The sequence below is a fragment of the Lithobates pipiens genome, unplaced genomic scaffold (genome assembly GCF_037356315.1).
Source record: "Lithobates pipiens isolate NorthernLeopardFrog02 unplaced genomic scaffold, aLitPip1_a1.2 Scaffold_8, whole genome shotgun sequence".
Lineage (NCBI taxonomy): Eukaryota > Metazoa > Chordata > Amphibia > Anura > Ranidae > Lithobates > Lithobates pipiens.
This window is the reverse complement of record NW_027507903.1, coordinates 84,354,105-84,373,114: the sequence shown is the minus strand read 5'-3', so window position 1 is coordinate 84,373,114 and position 19,010 is coordinate 84,354,105. Positions and strand designations below refer to the sequence as shown.

The 19,010-nt window shown below is 43.0% G+C and overlaps 1 protein-coding gene across 2 annotated transcripts in view; it reads right to left on the bottom strand.

Annotated features, from left to right (window-relative positions):
- The window catches only part of LOC143963466 (gamma-tubulin complex component 4-like), a 185,296-nt gene that overhangs the window by 148,538 nt on the left and 17,748 nt on the right, over positions 1-19,010 (bottom strand). For both annotated transcript variants that reach the window (XM_077473099.1, XM_077473100.1), the window contains exons 3-6: positions 12,918-13,040; positions 7,847-7,900; positions 6,959-7,015; positions 2,032-2,111 (exon numbers count right to left, since the gene is read on the bottom strand). In XM_077473099.1, the coding sequence (XP_077329225.1) occupies positions 2,032-2,111; positions 6,959-7,015; positions 7,847-7,900; positions 12,918-13,040 (314 nt within the window). The remainder of the gene's footprint in view (positions 1-2,031; positions 2,112-6,958; positions 7,016-7,846; positions 7,901-12,917; positions 13,041-19,010) is intronic.

Sequence of the window (19,010 nt, the reverse complement as noted above, 5' to 3'; positions counted from 1 at the left end):
ATATATATATATGAAATAATTTTTCTACTATACTCGCTACGAATAAAAGTATTTTTTACTCTTATCTCCACATTTCAACTGTTTCATCAAAAGTCCCAATTTCCCTTTAAATGTAGAGGTATTGGGGAATGGTTGGATGTAAATGTACAAAATGGCCACCCTCAACCTAAAGACTGCAGACTATTCCATAAGCTTTTATTTTAATATGAGCAAGGAGGAAGCAAGTTGTTACATCTCTGGTCATGAGGGGTGGGGGGGGACAATCAGCAATCAGAAAAAGTCTTTGACAAAAAAAAAAAAAAAAAAACAGATCAGACCACTTGCGTCTCATTCATATTCTGACTGCATCATGTATCAGTGCACTGTTAGCTTTAGGTACAGTTTTGAAGTTAGGTTTGTGGATTGTAAAAATAGTTTTCCCAGTCTTATATTATATGGGTAAATCTGTTAAAGATCAAGGTGGATGGGATGGTCACAAGTACATGAACTTAATCTCCAACCCCTTTATGCTTGTACAAGAATAAAGTTGCATCATTGCCACACTGTACAACACAAGAAAAACACAAGGCTGTCCACAGAAGCTGGACTAAGCTTCCTTCTGCAGTTTGGAATATCAAAGCACACTTTAAGCGGCTCATGCAGGGTCAAGTACTCAGTAACAGGCACATTTGGCTGTCAAAAGCATGTATTGCTATTAGGCATGTACAGATACCATTTTTTTTTTTAACACCGAGTATGAGTACAGATTTTTTATTTTTTTTAAGTACTCGCTGATACCAATTTCCGATACCTATCGTCAATATACACTTATTGGGATTTTTTGTACCAAAGACATGTAGCAGAAATTTTTTTTCCTAAAAACCCAGTGGTGATCAAATACCACCAAAAGAAAGCTCTATTTGTGCAAAAAAAAAAAAAAAATGAAATGGCCATGGATGTGTGCAAACTTCAGCAGGCACTGCTTCAATGAAGCTCTGCAGATGACAGCCCCTATCTGTCAGGGACAATCAAAGGCTGTCATCAGGTCTGATCTGCTGCTTCAGAAAGCCCCTAGAAGAAGTGTGTTGTGATTACACAACCTGTGATTGTTCCATGCCTCTTGCCCCTGTGCACCCAGCTCAGCACTTATCTATGGGAAAGTTTGTGTGCGCAGAGCCTGCAGGACTCGCACGGCTGCAAGGAAAGACAGCAATGGAAGTTTCTCCTGAAGAGTGTGGGGCAGAGAGGAGTGCACAGTCTCCTGTCCTAATCCCTGGTAATAAAGTGCCGGCTCAGGGCACTGCAGGCAGTAGGACAAGGAGGACATGCACGAAGAGCAATGAGCCCCACCGCCGGGCACCCAACCCACATATGTAGCCAGCTCCCTTCTGCAGCAGGGCTGTGCACCGCCCGCATATACTTTCCACTCACCACACCAGACTGTAACCCCCCAGAGTCTACGGGACTCAGGTTCTGAAATCTCTTGGGCACCTCCCACAGGGTCTTATTCAGTTCCTAACAGTAGAATTCTGGGGGCATGTTGGAGGACATTGCTGCAGCTAACCCTGGCTCTCACGAACACTCGGACAGCTGAAACGTCATTGGTTAAGGACGCAGCGGTCACGCTCCTTAACAACCAACTGCCGGCATTATTTTCTTTACATTTCAGTTGTTTGCAGGGAAATCCCGCTGGCAACTGAAAGAAAGGTCAAAAGGTATCGGTTCCGGGTATCGGAGCATTTGCACGAGTACTGATAACCGTGAAAATGCTTGGTATTGGTACAACCCTAATTGCTATATACAGAGGCCATCCAACATTTCTGAAATCCTCTAGATGAGAAGCACTGACTATTTCCTTTATTTAATGAAACTAAGTGCTCCATTCTTGCTCAGCACATGCACTTGTCGACCAGGGAGAAAACCATAGCAGTTTACAGAGGCACTACAATACAGTAGAGAGGTCTCTCCACAGATTCTCAGTGAAACATCTGCCTGAGAATCCTAAGGCTTCATGAAGGTATCTCATACAAACTGTAAGGAAGGATTTCTTACTTTTCCAGTGCACTCCGAACAGGCGGCAGACCCCCACAACTGTGCTTGTAGACGGTTTCCAACAACTGACATCCATGAATCTGCAACAAAGAACGGAATACAAATTCTGCTATGAAGCGTACCAGATATGTAGTTGTATAGCGAATGTTAATTCACCTTATGGAACATGTTACACGTTCCGCTTGTATTTAGGGTGAAACATGTAACATATTTCCACAGCTACAGCATTTCCTCCATCTCCGCCCATCCGGCCAGCCATGTCATTCATTCACAGTCCTCTAGGAATGGGGAGCTACAAGTCTTGATAGCCTTGTAATTTCAATGAACTACCATGGTGCTGTTGAACACTCTGGTAGTTCATTCCTTCTGTCAGTGTCTGTCTGCCCGTATGCGGTATGAGCAGACAGATACACCGAGAAGTCTGCAGGAGTCCTGCATGGCACCTGCAATCTGCTGATCATGGATGCACTGCAATCCGGGCTCAAAGTAAAAAGAAAAAATAACTGCACACTTTTTTACCAGCAAAAAGATGTCCAATCATTTTATTTTTATTTTTTTTAAAGGTGAACTTATCCTTTAACTTTCATTCTATAATAATGTCCCTTGGTTTATCTCATATAACCTTCACTAGACTACATGACTTGTTTACTAACACTGAAATGTCGTTCTTACTCCTGTCCATAGAGGAATATACACTTCAGATAGTTGTTATTAAAGGTCAACATGACATGACATTTCATTTAGTGGTCCATTTTCAAAATGACTTGACATAAAATGATTTCTTAATACAATGGAAACATATCAAAGCGTAGAGATGGCATTCCAAGGAAGACGTGTCTATAAAGTCATAAAAATGGATTCAATGCTGTAAACAGTAATATAATACACCGTCCTTGTAGGAAACCACCAGTGGTCCCTGGAATGCAAATAGAGAATGTTGCATCGTCACCCCTAGCTCTGGAGTGTCAGGGTCTATTATTGGATCACTCTGGCTTGGGAAATATGATGTCAGATGAAGACCCCATGAACACTGGGTGTTTGCCGTCTCTCCTAAACGCCTTTCTCCTAGCAGGAGAAAAGCATTGTCAAAAATGCACTGCGTTTTTGTAAACACAAATGGGTGTGTTGAGCACTTGGGCATATATTCATTTCATTGGGCAGAATAATAATTTATTGCACTAAATGCAAAAACCTTATGGAATAAGTGAACGAATATTAACAGCGCTAGTGGAGTGATCAAACATATACAATCACAATGTAAAGAGCACAAGTGCAATAGTGTTAAAATAATTAACAAAAGTTTTTCGATAATGGTAAAAGTTTGACAACCAAATGGCAAGGAAACCTCAGATATCAATCATCAGAGATACGCTTCCCTCCTGTGACCCCACTCATCAGATATCATCAACCCTCAGCTTTGCAGTCCGGGGGGGTCAAAAAAGTCAGGATGTCCTTGATGATGCCCTGGAGGAGGGGCGAAATGCATCAACGCATTTTCGGTTCACGTACCAGTGACGCAACTTCCGCCGTCCGTGGAACACACGCCGTCAATGCGAACCCGGAAATACACTAATACACTGATGCCTGTTTCATCTGTCCCGTGAGTGGCGTTTGTCAATGCGCAGTGTTTTATGCCGGCAGCACTTCACCATGCTATTTTTTCTTTTTCTACACATGTAATCCTCTGTGGTCCGTATGGGAATTGTCTGTGGTAGTCTTACCATTCTTCTATTCCAATCATCTGAAAAGCCTCTCCAAGTTCTGGTATAATCCATCATAACCCGATCAAGCTTTTTTGACCCCCGGACTGCAAAGAGGGTCCATGATCTCTGGCGAATGGGGTCTCAGGAGGGGATAGTATCTCTGATGATTGATATCTGAGTTTTCCTTAAACGTTTACAGTTATCGACAAACTTTTGTTAATTATTTTATCACTATTGCACTTGTGCACTTTACATTGTGATTGTATATATTTAATCACTCCACTAGCGCTGTTAATATGTGTTCACTTAGTCCTTGAGAACAGGTTTTCTTTAAATGATAAGTTTACCTTTTCCAGAAAATAGCCTAAATTAAGGGGTCCCTGTAGATTTTAGAAATTAGGAGTTTTCAGCCAGGCAGAAAAGGGGGGCAAATGGCATACAGGTATGACAATACAAATAATTTACATTTTACAGAGCTAGACAGTTTTTTAATACCCACTTGACTGCATAGACCATTTTCTGATAAAAGCTGAACTTAGCCATAAGAAGGTTAGCTCACCCTTACCAAAACACTGCCTATGCAGATAAGGGGCACATGTAGATAAAAACAAACTATGCAGCTCTGACTAAAGTTGAATAAATGCCCTTGCTATAGGTGTAGGCCATTTATGTACCTCCTGAAGCCTGACTAGAATACTCCCAGGACATTGCAAAGTAAAGCCTAGTCATAACTGCTCACTTCCTCCATCACAGGAGTGAGCTCTCAAATGCTGAGCTCAGAGCTACTGCATCAGGGAAGAGAAAGAAAATTCAAGAAAGTTTGAATCAAAGAAAAAGCTCACTCCTGGGACAGTGAAGGTGAGCAGTAATGACTAGGCCTCACTTAGCAAAACCCTGGAAGTACTCCAGTCAGGCTTTGGGAGGCATGTAAATGGCCCACACCAATATAGCAAGGGCATTTTAGTTAGAGCTGCACGGTTTGTAATGTTTTTATATACAAAAACACCCCTTACCTGCAGAGGAATTTTTTTTTTTTTTAAAGTGAAATAACCCTTTAAGGATATATTGTAGACATTGCAAAGAATTAAGATTAAGAATTATTTTGCTGCAATGACAGAGATGAGGTAAGGAACGCATGCAGGGTAATTTAATCACATAAGCCCACAAAGCAAGAAAACCTAGTGGGTGGTTCAACCCATTAACATTTATCCACGATCAATATTGACAGTGGGCCAGACTTTTAACTGTCAAATTCATACGAGCCATCACGCTAAAAACACTGCATGCTTATCTCAACTTTACTCCCTCTTGCTCAATATCTCCTCTCCTGACCTCCCACCGTTTACGGTGGCCTGGGAGACAGAACTACAACACTATCTCCCTTATTGACTGGCAAAAATGTTTTATCCTGACACACAAATTATCCCTAGCCACTAAGACCTAGGAAAAGGGATTTAAACTGGTAACAAGATGGTACAGATGCCCATCGACTATAAACCATTTCAACTCGGCAGTATCAGATACCTGCTGGCGGTGTCTTAGCTCCCGAGGAACCATGCTCCACATCTGGTGGGAATGCCCTCCAGTGCAGGGGTATTGGCAACAGATCTTCTAACTATACTGCAAACTGATGGTGACCTCTATTCACCCTTCACCTGAGGTGGATTTCTTATCTATACTCCCTGGTACGTTCAAATCCATCAAAAAAGATGTATTACATCACTTTCTGGCGGTGGCCAGCGTAGTGATTCCCCGTCATTGGAGATCGGCAACCATGCCTTCCCTGGGGGATTGGGCTACTGAAGTGGACCGCATAAGGGACATGGATCGTCTGTTGGCAGAGGAATATGGTAAAGACGAACAGTTTTCCCTCACCTAGAATTCATGGTCCATGTTCCGATACTCCTCTGAGTTTATCTCCTGGGCTGAACATGGCCTGGATGACGTCGCTCTGGGAACATGATGGAGTGATCCTTGCCCCCTATCTTTCTGCCCCCGCTCCCTTTTCTTCTCTCTATATTTAAATACACCCTTGGGAATCCTTCAAGCCAAGGTACCATGGCTTTGCTTATCTATTGTTACTGATTCGATGTGTGACCCCCTATGTCATATTTTTTCATTCAGATTTTTATATAATCTCTTCTGATGCACTACGTAAGGGGCATCTATGATCCCTTTAACTGAAATGAGGATGAAGGTTTCTTTAACTTATATTTTTTGCTACAGGGATTGCTATCACAAAAGGTCTCCTGGTGGGCTTTATATAGATGCTTTCAATCCTTTTATTTGTGACCTAGGTATGTTTTGTTCTGACGCACACGTGGCCTATTGTTGGTATATCTTATCACTGTTTGTAATGTTTAAGATAATATCTGTTTTTCTTTATTTCTCTATTGAATAAAATAAGCTTGAATTAAAACACTGCATGCTTCTAGACCAGTGGTTCTCAACCTGTCTAGTGCCGTGACCCCTTGATAAAATTTCCCAAGTTGTGGGGACCCCTAACAGTAACATTTTCATAGCGTGGGTTGTCAGGACCCAAGCCAAGACAAGTAATTTGTGCCCCTAATGGACATTTAGCGCTCCCCGAGTCCCTTATACTTGTACAGTATTAAAACACCTTATGGTACATTTTAGGATGTACCACTTTCTTTGTTATCCTTTTTTCCCCTTTTATCTCTCTCTATCCTATTTTTTGTTTTGTTCCCCCCCCCTCCCCCCTCTCTCTAGCCATCCTTCTTGTTCTCTATCTTATTCTTTCTCTCCCCTTTTTATTTGTTCCTCCCTCTCTTTTCCTCTCCCTTCCATGTACTCTCAATTTTTTTCCTTTTCTTACTCCTTGGTGGGGGGGGGGAGGTGGGGGGAAATGGGATGAGTGGCAGTGCCGGCAGATAGTTGGGATGAGTGGCAGTGCTGGGGGGAGTTCTGATCCAGGTTGAGAACCAATGTTCTAGATAGAGGTTTGTCTGAAATGGATGTGTTTGTAACTCAGTATATGCAAATTCAACCAGGTACTGCATGTCTATCTGTTATAGTCAGCCTAGTTTTGATGTATTAGAAGGAATACTGTAACAAAACAGAATTCACGTCAGATTTAATTGACCTTTATAAATGTGCTCTGCCTGTGGGCTCATCTACTTAGTCCCTAAATTCTTCAGTGAAATTGAATATCCTTATCCTGTATGGTTACAAGATGCACTAATAGGAAGTACAATTGTACATACCTTCTGACTCTTAATTTGCTCCACAACAATCATTACTGATGGGAAGAGGAGGTGAAACTGAAAAATAAAATGAGCATATCAATTTATAGTTTTGCAATGTAGAATTAAAAGCAAACATTTTTTGGAGGATTATAATCCCTGCCATGTGTCCCATTGGGGACTTTTTCCTTCACTCCCTGCCCCACAACCAAAACAGTGAAGTGAGAAGAAATGCCTTTAAAGTGAGGGAATCTGTGGTTGTCACCAGAACTTGTGTCCCCACTGGAAGATTTCCCCTCTATTCCTGTTTTGGTGAAAACTAAAAATTGGTGTATTCTCACTTTCAGTGAGAATGTTAAACAGGACAAACAGAGAAAGTAAACCTCCTTCTACACTGTATCCAAAAAAAATAAAAAATAAAAGCCTTCAAACAAAACCTGTATAGAGATAAATATGTAGGATGCCATTATTGAAAATGCTAGATGGCATCATTATCCAATGCTTTCTGCCATGGAAAAGAGAGCAAGCTAATTGATGCAAACCAGTGATTAAGAAAGTAGTGAAATCATACCAAGCATAACAACCAGAATTTTCTTGAGGTCAACAATGGCAGTCTTCATATTTCTCTCTAGAAGTTTCCTTTAACAATACAACAGGGTTTAAAGTGACCTGTCATAGCCTAAAACGTTTCGGTATGGTTGACCTGCAGGCACCAAGTAACTGTTTTAGTCTTAAAATGTATCTTTGTGGAAACCTCACAATTTCAGGTTCAGATTGTACACGGGGCTTCAACCTTTGTTCAGGTCTGCATGAAGCCCCACCCCCTCCAAAACTTAGCTCCGCCAGCTACATTATTGTACACAAATAAAACAAAAGAAATAATGATACCAGTTACTACTAATCACCCACCTGATCCAGGGAGTAGTTAATATGAGAAATGGAAAGGTGTGGGTCAGCCAAGAACTGCATTTAAACGAAACAAAATAAAAACAATTAGATATATATAAAAAAAAAAAAAAAAGGTTCACTTTTCTGACTCTCGGACTGTATACTAGTTCCAGAGCAGTGACATCACTTGGCATAAAGCAAAATTTTTCTTGGAGTTCACTGAGGCATACATGAATTTGCTTACTGTAGGGTTATACTGTTGCCTACAGTGGCAGTTTTGGCAAAGAATATCCTGGGAAAGTAGTTATTCCACCTCCTGACAATCCAGGGAAGCAAAGGGGCATCAGTCAAGGACCTCCACCTGCCACACAGGATCTAAGGCACTCCTACATGCATAAACCTCTCCTCCATGTCTAGAGTCTACCAGTTAAAAGTACGGGTGCAACGGATCAAAAAACTCACGGATCGGATCGTTCCTCAGATCATAGTCACGGATCGGATAATTTTTCAGATCAGCAAATAATGATTGAATTTGCAAAAACCAGTGGAAATTCCACCACCATATAGTCCCCACTGTAATATACATCTCCCCCACTGCAATATTCACATCATCTCCCCCACTGTAATATTGGGTAATATACTGAGCATGGCTGGGTAACACTGAGTATTGCTGGGTATTGGCTGGGTATGGCAGAATATTTGCTGGGTATGGAAGAGTATTGGCAGAGTATTGGCGCGGTATGGCAGAGTATTGGCACGGTATTGGCAGAGTATGGAGGGCATGCTGTTACTGCAATTGTCACAGAGCAGCGCTGTGGGCACTATAGATCCAGCCCACAGCGCTGCTGCCATCCGTTCTCTCCCCTCCACTGTACAGATCTGTACACAGAGGGGAGAGAGGAACTGGTGCCATCATGACGCCGGTTTGTTTACAAGTGATCGCTCTGTCATTTGACGGAGCGATCACATTGTAAATGGCTGACGGGTGCACCAAGATAGCTGCCACTCCGGAGCTAGGCCGAAGCCTTTCCTAATGCTGAGACCGCGGATCCCTCCACGGATTGTGGCGTGTGCCGATCCGATCGGGGTGACCCGTTCGGATCACGGATCGGTGACGATCCGTTGCACCCCTAATTAAAAGAAATTGATTGTCAAGGTATTGTCCTCGACACAGCATTCACACCTAAGAAGAGCGTCTTTGGTCGCTTTTATTCGTCACTTGCGCGTTTTTGGGTTTTGCCGTTTTTTTTATTAGCCAATAGAGAAAACTATTATCTGTTCCATCATTTGTTGCTAGATATTTTAGATTTTTCATTAGCTTTTATTTCTCCTATTATTATGTTTCTTTGTTAGGGTAAGGGGTTTTAGTTCAGTTTATTTATTATTCTACTACTACTACATGAATAAAAATTAATTCAATAAATTAATACCAAGTATCAAAAAATAATTAACCCCTACCCTTTAAAAAAAGAAACAACAACTAAACACTCCAACACTAAATAAATAAATATTATTAATAATTTAATATTAATAGTTTTACTTTTTTGTTCGAGTTTGGGTGTTTATATTAGTAGTAGTATTTTTAATAACAATAAAATATTTTTTAAGGTGAGGGGTTAATTATTCATTACAACGTATTAATTTATTTTATGATTTTTAGCTATTTCTGCATTTATTTTTACATTTACAGTATTTATTCATATATTATTACTATTTTGTTTTTTACTTTTTTTGTTTGAGTAGAAACACGCATAAAAAGGCTCGACAAAACACTTGAATGCGTACAAAACCACGCCAATGGCGCGTTCATTAGTTTCTATGAAAATAAAAATGCGCCAAAAAGCCTGCAAATCTGCCTGATTCAAGCTACAAAACTTTTTTGAGCTTCAGGCGACTTGGAGTGCCGATGTGAACCATCTCCATAGAGAATAGATTTTTCTTCCCCTCCAGCGTTTTGGAGCTCCAACGTACAAAACGCCGAGGTGTGAATGGGGCCTAAGGGTATTTGTGCAAGTGAGGCTGAGGCTCACAAAATCATATGGCTCAGGAACCAATTCTACCTGCCCTGTCGCTGGAAGGACTGCTCTCTTTTTCATTGGTGAAGACACAGGAGGACCAGCGGAGGATTGTATCTAATGGAGTCCGAACCAGGAGACCTTCCTAAGGCAGGATCTCATGATATGAAAGGAACCACCTGTTCTGGAAGGCCAGAAGGTGGACCCAACAATAATAGTTCTCCAATAAGCGAATCCCCTCAAATACAGGATTAGGAATCCATCTCTACCATTTGGAGCGGCTAAAGGATTACACCAGGTGCTACCTAGTCCATAGAGACAGACACGGTAGACTGCTCAAGAACTACAACCATAACAATAAAGAGGACTGAAACAGAGAAAAAAAATTGGATAGAGATGGACAACCTTAAGAAGAGGGCCCCCAACACTCCCAAAGGGGAGCAAAAAAGAGTTAACTCCCTGTCTGATGAGGGACTTGAAGGTACGCGGACTCTGAACACCTACGCAGTGAGGAGCTAAGCTAGGTAACTTCGCCCAGAGATAGACTGTTTCCAACACTGAAACCTGGTGAAGCCAGATGCTGACTACAAGGATCCACAAAGCTGACTATCTTCAAGAGAGGTTGTTTGAGAAGCACAAAATGAGGCTGCCAGGAAAAAAACACTAGGCCAAACACAGGCTTCCCATACATCATTAAGTGCTCAACATGTCTCAAAGCAAAGGGATTTCCCTGAGGGAAAGAATGGTAGGCTGGATGGGGTACAGCTCCAGACTGAATACATAGGCTGAAACAAGGAAATCCAAGATGACCGAGTAGGATGCATTATTCATTGCAGCTGCTCAGGGAAGATAAGAGAAAGAAGCTGAATATGAATATTTGAATATTTGAAAGAGGCAAAATATGAGTCTAAAACAGCACCTTCTACACATGAATGTGTGAAAGGCAAGCTACCCTGGGACCCGCCAGCCCCCACTTGAAATGCACCTTCATGCAAAAAGCTTTTCAGAGTGCTTACCCGGCCTCTGACTTCAAACATTTTGGATTATTCAAGAATCCTGGCCTGGGGCACCTACTGCAGAAGTGGGTCAAGGACAAGGACCAAGTCAACCACTCCCGTGACCTCAAATTGTGAAGCAGTATGCTCTTTCCTATGGAATCCTTTATGATTGCAGCAAGTGTAGGCCCAAATAGACCTCCAAGTCAGAATAAGATTCTCTTTGGATATGAAAACAGCATTCCAGCACCTTAAGAGAGCAAAAGTGTAGATGCTCATAACAAGCCATCACAACTAAAGTGTAAGGCTCCAGCCATCTGTCTGTCACTCAGAGTTTTTCATTCCCCCAGTAAAAAATCGACAATAGTGGGAAATCTGAAAGGCATCCAGTGGTGTAAATAGTGAGTTAAGCTCCCAATGCTCAACCCGATTGGCAATGGCACCACTCTGGATCTGGAAATTATGGCTAGTTTTTATCAGAACACGATTGTCTAAAAAACATCACACAAGCAGAACCCAATGCCCGAAGGTCACAATCCAAGCTAAAACAACAACATTCAGCTCAGAGGGGTCCATGTATAGTGGGGAAAATTATTATTTGATCCCCTGCAGATTTTGTAAGTTTGCCCCCTTACAAAGAAATGAAGAGTCTATTTTTTATTTTATCAAAGGTGTCGTTTACATGATAGAGACAGACTATCAACCAAAAATACAGAAAAAACACATGATACAAAATGTTATAAATTGTGTTGTAGTTCAGCGAGTAAAATAAGTAAGTATTTGATCCCCAAGCAAAACATGATTTAGTGCTTGGTGGAGAAACCCTTGTCGGCAAGCACAGAGGTAAGGTGTTTTTATTGTAGCTTGCTACCAGATTTGCACACATCTCAGGAGGGGTTTTGGTCCACTCTTCTTTACAGAGCTTCTCTAAATCCTTAAGGTTTCTTGGCTGTCACTTTACAAGTTGAAGTTTCCATTCTCTCCATACATTTTCTATAGGATTAAGGTCTGGAGACTGGCTAGGCCATTCCCTGACCTTAATGTGCTTCTTCTTCAGCCACTCCTTTGCTACATTGGCAGTATGTATTGGGTCATTTTCATGCTGGAAGACGCATCTATGACCCATCTTCATTGTTCTGGCTGAGGGAAGAAGGTTCTCATCCAAGATTTTACAATACATGGCCCTGTCATTTGGCCCCTCAATGCAGTAAAGTTGACCTGTACCTTTACCTGAGGAACAGCCCCAAATAATAATGTTTCTACCTCTGTGCTTGACTGTAGGGATGGTGTTTTTAGGATCATAGTCAGCATTTTTACACACACATAACGAGTTGTCGTTAGGAGCAACTTCTTACATTGACAGGTCTAATCTGTGTACCACATGAGCACATACCGTAGCCAGTCAGTGGGAGTCAGAATTATTGTTGATTGGTAGGGGATCAAATACTTATTTTATCACTGAACTGAAACTCAATTTATAACATTTGTATCGTGTTTTTCCTGTATTTTTGGTTGATATTCTGTGTCTATTATTTAAAACGGTGATCATCAACCCTGTCCGCAAGGCTCAATAACAGGCCATGTTTTATGTATTACCTTGGGGAGATGCAGACTAGATTACTGCAATCACCGATCAGCAATTGATATCAGCTGTGATGTATTTCAATTATCTTGCAAACTCGGCCTGTTAGTGGGCCCTGAGGACAGGGTTGATGACCACTGATTTAAAATACACCTATGATAAAAATTATAGACCCTTAATTTGTTAGTGGGCAAACTTACAAAATCTGCAGGGGATCAAATAATTAATTTTCCCCACTGTATAAAGCCAAGCAGAGGAAAGGCTGATCTGGATACTGGCTACGTAGAGACCAGCTCAAGCAGCAATGTAGTGAGGAATACTTAGATCAATGGAAGAAAACCACAAACAAAATCGTAGAAAAAAAAAAAAAAAGATGATCAAAAATTATGTTTACCAGTGTCCAATCATCCTGTAGGCAACAGTATAACCTGACAGTATCTGAATTGCTGTGTCCCTCAATGGATAAGAAAGAGGTTTCACAATTCTCTATTTTTATATACCTCTTGCTCCAAGTCTAACAAAGCTTGTCTGTATGGCTGCAGGATTGAGTCCAGACCCCTACAGAAGGCCCGTAAGTAAATTCCATGCAGACCAATCTGCCCCTGCTGAGAAGGGTGGTGATCCTGAAATATAAAAATAAAAAACATTAAAAGTAGATAACTGAAAGACGTTTAGTTTGTTAAAATACTGTGCATTAAAAACAAGGGAGAGGGTGTGACAAAGCAGGGAAACAATCAGGCCAGAGGGACAGAGCATTGTCAACCTATAAAAGGAAATACCTGAACAAGCATTTTCATGGCAGGATTACCAGGTATTTTTTTTTTTTTTAATGTAAACTGCAGATTTAAAAATGTTAAATATGACTTACATGTTATTAACATGTTAAAAAATCTGATTATAAATTAGGACACAAAAACTTATTTTAAAAGGGACTAGGCTTCAGAAATTTTTTAGAACAGGAGGTCAAATCTGGAGCACAGAGTGATATTTTCCTACATATGAACTCCTACCCACTAATACTATAGAATTAAACTACTGAGTGGTAGAGCTGTACGATTCTGGTAAAAATGAGAATCACGATTCTTTTGCTTAGAATGAAGATCACAATTCTCTCACGATTCTCAAAAAACAGTTTTATTTGAAAAATTTACAGGCAGGGTATCGCTGAGTATTGGCAGGCGGGGTGCGGCTAGAGTATTGGCAGGCGGGGTGCGGCTAGAGTGTGGCTAGAGTATTGGCAGGGTATTGGCAGGGTATTGCTGGTTACTGCAGGGTATGGAGGGATGGCTGCTTCCATCTCTGGATCTCTCCCCTCCACTGTACACATTAGTACAGAGGGGGAGAGAGGAACCGGCGTCATGACATGATGCCGGTTTGTTTACAAGCGATCGCTCTGTCGGAGCGATCACAGTGTAAACAGCCTGGGTGTAGAAAGATGGCCGCCGCTTCGGAGCTAGGCCGAAGCCACTGCCTTTCCTAAGGCCGAGACCGCGGAGCGCAGCACGTGCCGATCCGAGCGGGGTGACCCGTTTGGATCACGGATCGGTGACAATCAGTTGCACCCCTACTACTGTGTATAGCAGCGCGCACTCACACTGCTGTTTCCCGGCCACTGTACCCGCCCACAACCAGGCAGCGGCATGCCACATCGCACGCTCCAATGACTGACGTCAGTTCTGGTGGCTGACGTCAGTTCCGATATCCGCCATTTGCGTTCCACTCTGGTTATGCGGAACCGGCGGCACTAAAAGAAAATCGCGGGTCACCCAGAACTTAGATCGCGTGGGGGGTGAATCGCGATCATTTTCGCGATTAATTGCGCACCTCTACTGAGTGTCACTTTGATTTCTAACTTATTAGCACTTTAGAGAAAAGCTAACAAATAAAGTTGTGGACATTCTTGAATATATCTGTGATTATTATTAGGAGCTCGAACACAATCATTTTCATTAACCCTTTAAAATCAGATTCAAAAGGAGAAGCAGGGTCAAAGCTCCTTTGACCCTACCACACCTGTATTTCACAGAAATGCACTTGGTTCTGCACTCCTGTGACCCGTATTCAGCCGACACTGGGCTAAAGTCTTCTGATGTCATGAGTTCAGACTGTGGAGAGATCCTGACTTTAATGTTGGGACCAACCCAGTTGCCTAACCAGCAGCTGACTCAGCCGCTCAGCAAGCCACGCAAAGTTTGAGCCAGTCATTCCCACCCCCTCCACAGCCCAGCGAAGACGGACAAACAAGCAATCAGAGGTCTTTGAGGCAGTGTGGGACCAGTGCTGCATCCATCTAAGTGAGTATGTCTGTTTATTTTAAAACCCCATACTTCTCTTTTAAAGCAACTCCAGTAAAACTCCTTTTCTAGTTCTGGATAGAATGGGAAAGGGACAGAACCTCTGTCAGTATTTTCATTGGACAGACATGTTTAGAGCGCCATCCTACATATGTCCATAAATGGCTGAAAACATATGGGAGTGCATGGCAAACTGTAGTGCCATTCAAGGGCGCAAAGGCACATAAGCCGGCACTGAAAATACAATATAGTTATGGCTCATAACAAACCAACATTTGGACACACAGGACATTATTGTCTTGATAAAGACAACCTGTACATCTTCAAAACATCAGTTTGCTATGTGCTGGAAGTAAAAAAAAAAAAAAAAAAAAACTGCATTTAGAATGCTGCCCTGCTTACTCCTCTTCATTGGGAAGACTTCCCATTGCTTACGGTTTAGGTCTATATAGTTTAGGTCTAGAATATCATGCAGGAAACCTGTACTACAAGAACATGCAGAGTGTGCTGACTTCTTTTAAGAATGCCAGTTGCCCGGATCACCTGCTGATTCTAAAAACAACCAGATAACTCATTTTCAAAAGCCCAGCAATGGCAGCCCACATCTTTTTCACCAGGGGCGTAACTATAGGGGGTGCAGCAGTCGCGACCGCAACCGGGCCCTGTGATGCAGGGGGCCCATGCAGCCCCCTCTACATATGGCTGCTCTTTAGTTGTGCATTCCCCGCATGACCTGTGTCCTCAGCCGGCTCCTCAGAGTACCCCTCTCCTGCTCAATGCATTTCCGCTCAGTCCGGTGTCTGTTATCCCCAGCCAGAGTCCCGCCCACACTGCACTGCATACTTCTCCCAGGTAAACAAACTTTAAGCACACAGATGCAGTGCAGCCCTATGAGAGCCGGCTCCCCGGAGGACACTGCAGGCTTGTCTGCCAGCCCCGCTCCTCCCCCGTCATACACCGATGATGAAAGGTCTTTCTGGGAGATATGCTGATCGCCCGTCCAGCACACTAGATGGAGCCCAGGCCAACATGGATGAGTGTGCGGCCTACAGCTTGGTCATGGTGAGTGAGAGGACCCCATCCCCCACACACCATTACATACCCCCTCCATCTCCCCCTGGGGACAGGGACCCCTTCTCACGTGGGGATAGGGACCCCCCACCTCCCCTGGGGACAGGGACCCCTTCTCACTTGGCGGCAGTAACTTCATCTGCCCTGGAGAAAAGGACCTCATCTCTTCTGGGGACGGGGACCCCATCCTGCCTAGGGACAGTCCCCCAATGGGGCACCTAAAAATAAAAAATAAAATAATAAAAAAAAACTACTGATACCAGTTGTGGAACTACAGGGCTCACAAAGGTCATACCTGTGACCACGCCCTGGATTTCCACCGCCGGACTCGGAGGGAAGGGCCCTGGCTGGGGTTCAGGGGGGCCCTTCATGGTTTCTTGCATCGGGGCCCTGAAGGTTCTAGTTACGCCACTGTTTTTCACTGTACAAGTCTACTTCAAAAGCTGTTTTAAATCTGCCTATTTGCCTTCCCTAGTTCCTCTTTTACCAACATGCTAAAAAAAAAAAAAAAATACTAAATAAAACCTTCCTTTTTACCTTATTTTAGACCCCGTAACACAACCACTGGGTCTCTTTACTTTCCTATTCAATTCAGGCAGATTATGGCAAGTGGGAGGTGGTGACAGGGTCCTGTATATAGCTTCCTGAAAACAGGAAGGTATAGTAATGCCCACATGCGATGCTGAGCCTCAGTAACCGAAAGAACTGAACTCCAATGAATGAAAGGGGCGGGACAGGGACAGTAAGGCAGGGGAGGAAAGAGCTAGATGGCTATCCTTTTTAGCCAGGAAATGTGGCTAGCTCTATCCTACTTTCTGCAGCTTCCAATGCACACTGTACAGAGAGGAGCCTGTACAACTGTGCAAGAGGGAAGGTAAGGCTGGAGTCAGCATACTTCAGATGTCCTTCCTGAGGGTACCTAGTTTTGTCAGGTACCTGCTCCCACTTCAACTAGAATTACATAGGTGATTCCACCAAAGTTTCAACCCCCCCCCCCCCCCCCCTGCAACCTCCCGGGACACATCACAGGGGACTGCAGGACCATTCACACATAGCAGCTCCCATATGCACAGTGGGGTGACTCTGCATAGAGTCACAGCTGGCCTCCCACTGTAAACATGCTGGTGCAGGGGACCCGAAGACCGGTGAAGAAATAGCCAGATGAGGGCGGTGCTGGATCCCTGGATAGGCGAGTGTTACTAAACCCAGGAGCCTGCATCCACTAGATATGTTCTCCCACAGTACACACAACATGGAAATGCAATTAGTTTAATAAATATAAACTGCCAAATACCTTTTCTCATCGGCAGTATATAGCAGTCTTACACTATCAGTTAGAGCTGCACAATTATTCGTTAAAAAAAAAACACGATCTCGATTCACCCCCTCTGACGATCTCTCCCTCTGAGAGTAGATTCTTTCATATAAACAAGTGGAGAGATTATCTGCTCACTCAGCTGTCAAAAGAAAGCATCCCGGTGTTCTGCCTAATAGAGTCCGCCTATCAAATGCTGTCCGCTCCGTACTGCGCATGCGCAGTACGGAGCAGACGAAGCTTCGGAAAAACTCCGAAGCTGAACGGCGCCTGCGCCGTGAGTGGAGGAGGTAGCCCCACTATCCAAGCGGACATAGGGTTAAGAATTTTAGAGGGCCCCTCGCGGGCGAGCTTCGCTCGCCACGCTTTGGGCTCGGCCTCGCTCCGCTCTTTTTTATTCTAACTCTATGTCCACTTGGATAGTGGGGATAGAACCTGGACTCACGGCGCAGGCGCCGTTCATCCTCGGCAATTTTCGGAATCTGTGTTCCTGTGTACTGCGCATGCGCAGTAAGCGGGGACACCATCTGATGGAGGACACTATTTTACAAGACACCGGCAATCTGCCAAGTGTAGAACATGAAACATTGTAACTAAGCTTACTTCTTTGATAAAAGGGAAAGAATTTCTTGTGTAAATAATCTGGGCAGTCTGCCAAGCTTTCAACCAGTGTAAATGCAGGAAGTTTAACCACTGAAAGTCTAAATCTTTTTCTGGCACTTCTTTCTTAAAGTGGTTGTAAACCCTTACAACCAACTTTGACCTACAGGTAAGCCTAGATTAAGGCTTACCTGTAGGTCCAAGAAATATCTCCTAAACCTACATGGTTTAGGAGATATTTGCCGAAAGACAGGCATCGGCGATATGCCGCGAGTGGCGGCTCCCGTGCGCATGCACGGGAGTGACGTCATCGCCGAATGACAGCGGCGGAGCAGCGAGACCCACCGAGAAGATGGATGCGCCGGTGACTTCACTGGCTCCTGTGTCAGGTAAGTGACACATAATGGACTACTATGTGATGCATAGTAGTCCATTATGCTTTACCTTTGCAGGGAATGAAAGAGGAAGTAAACTCATCAGGGTTTACTTCCTCTTTAGGTTAAAATCAATATTTTTTGCTAGAAAATTACTTGGAACCCCCAAACATTAATATATATAATCAGAGACCCTAGGGAATAAAATGGCAATTGCTGCAATATTTTATGTCACACTGTATTTGCCCAGCAGTCTTTCAAATACAATTTTTGGGGAAAACATACACTTCAATAAATAAAAAAACGAAACAGTAAAGTTAGCACAATTTTTTTTGTTTTAATGTGAAATTTGTTTTAATGTGAAAGATGTTAAGCCGTGAGAATCATCATGAGTGAATCGTGATCTATCTTCCAAGCCAAAAAAAATTGCGATTCTCATTTTAGCCACAATCGTGCAGCTCTACTATCAGTGTCTGGTTAAAGCTTGTAGGAGGAGATTTCATTCTACTCTGACTGTCCTATGATGCTGCACAGTGTCTGGACAGTGGCGATCACATGCGCACCACCCCAAAAAAAAACTCTCTAGCAATACACACCAAACTGAGCATGTGCAGAGTGACTCCAAAGGCTGTCTTATCAAGAGACAGATTTGTGACATTGGAAGAACAGGCGGATCAATGCAGAGGATTAACCCCTTAGGTTCCACAGTGAGTATAACAAGCATGTTTTATTGCATATACAGACCGATTTTACTGTTGTGCGTTTAGTGACACTTTAAGTCAGCAGTTACAGGATTTGTAGTTGACTTAATTTTCGCAAAAATAACTTAAAGCGGGAGTCCGCTGGGACTCCGCGTTTTATTTTTTTTATTTTTAAAAGCCAGCAGCTACAAATACTGCAGCTGCTGACTTTTAAAATGGTGACACTTACCTGTCCAGC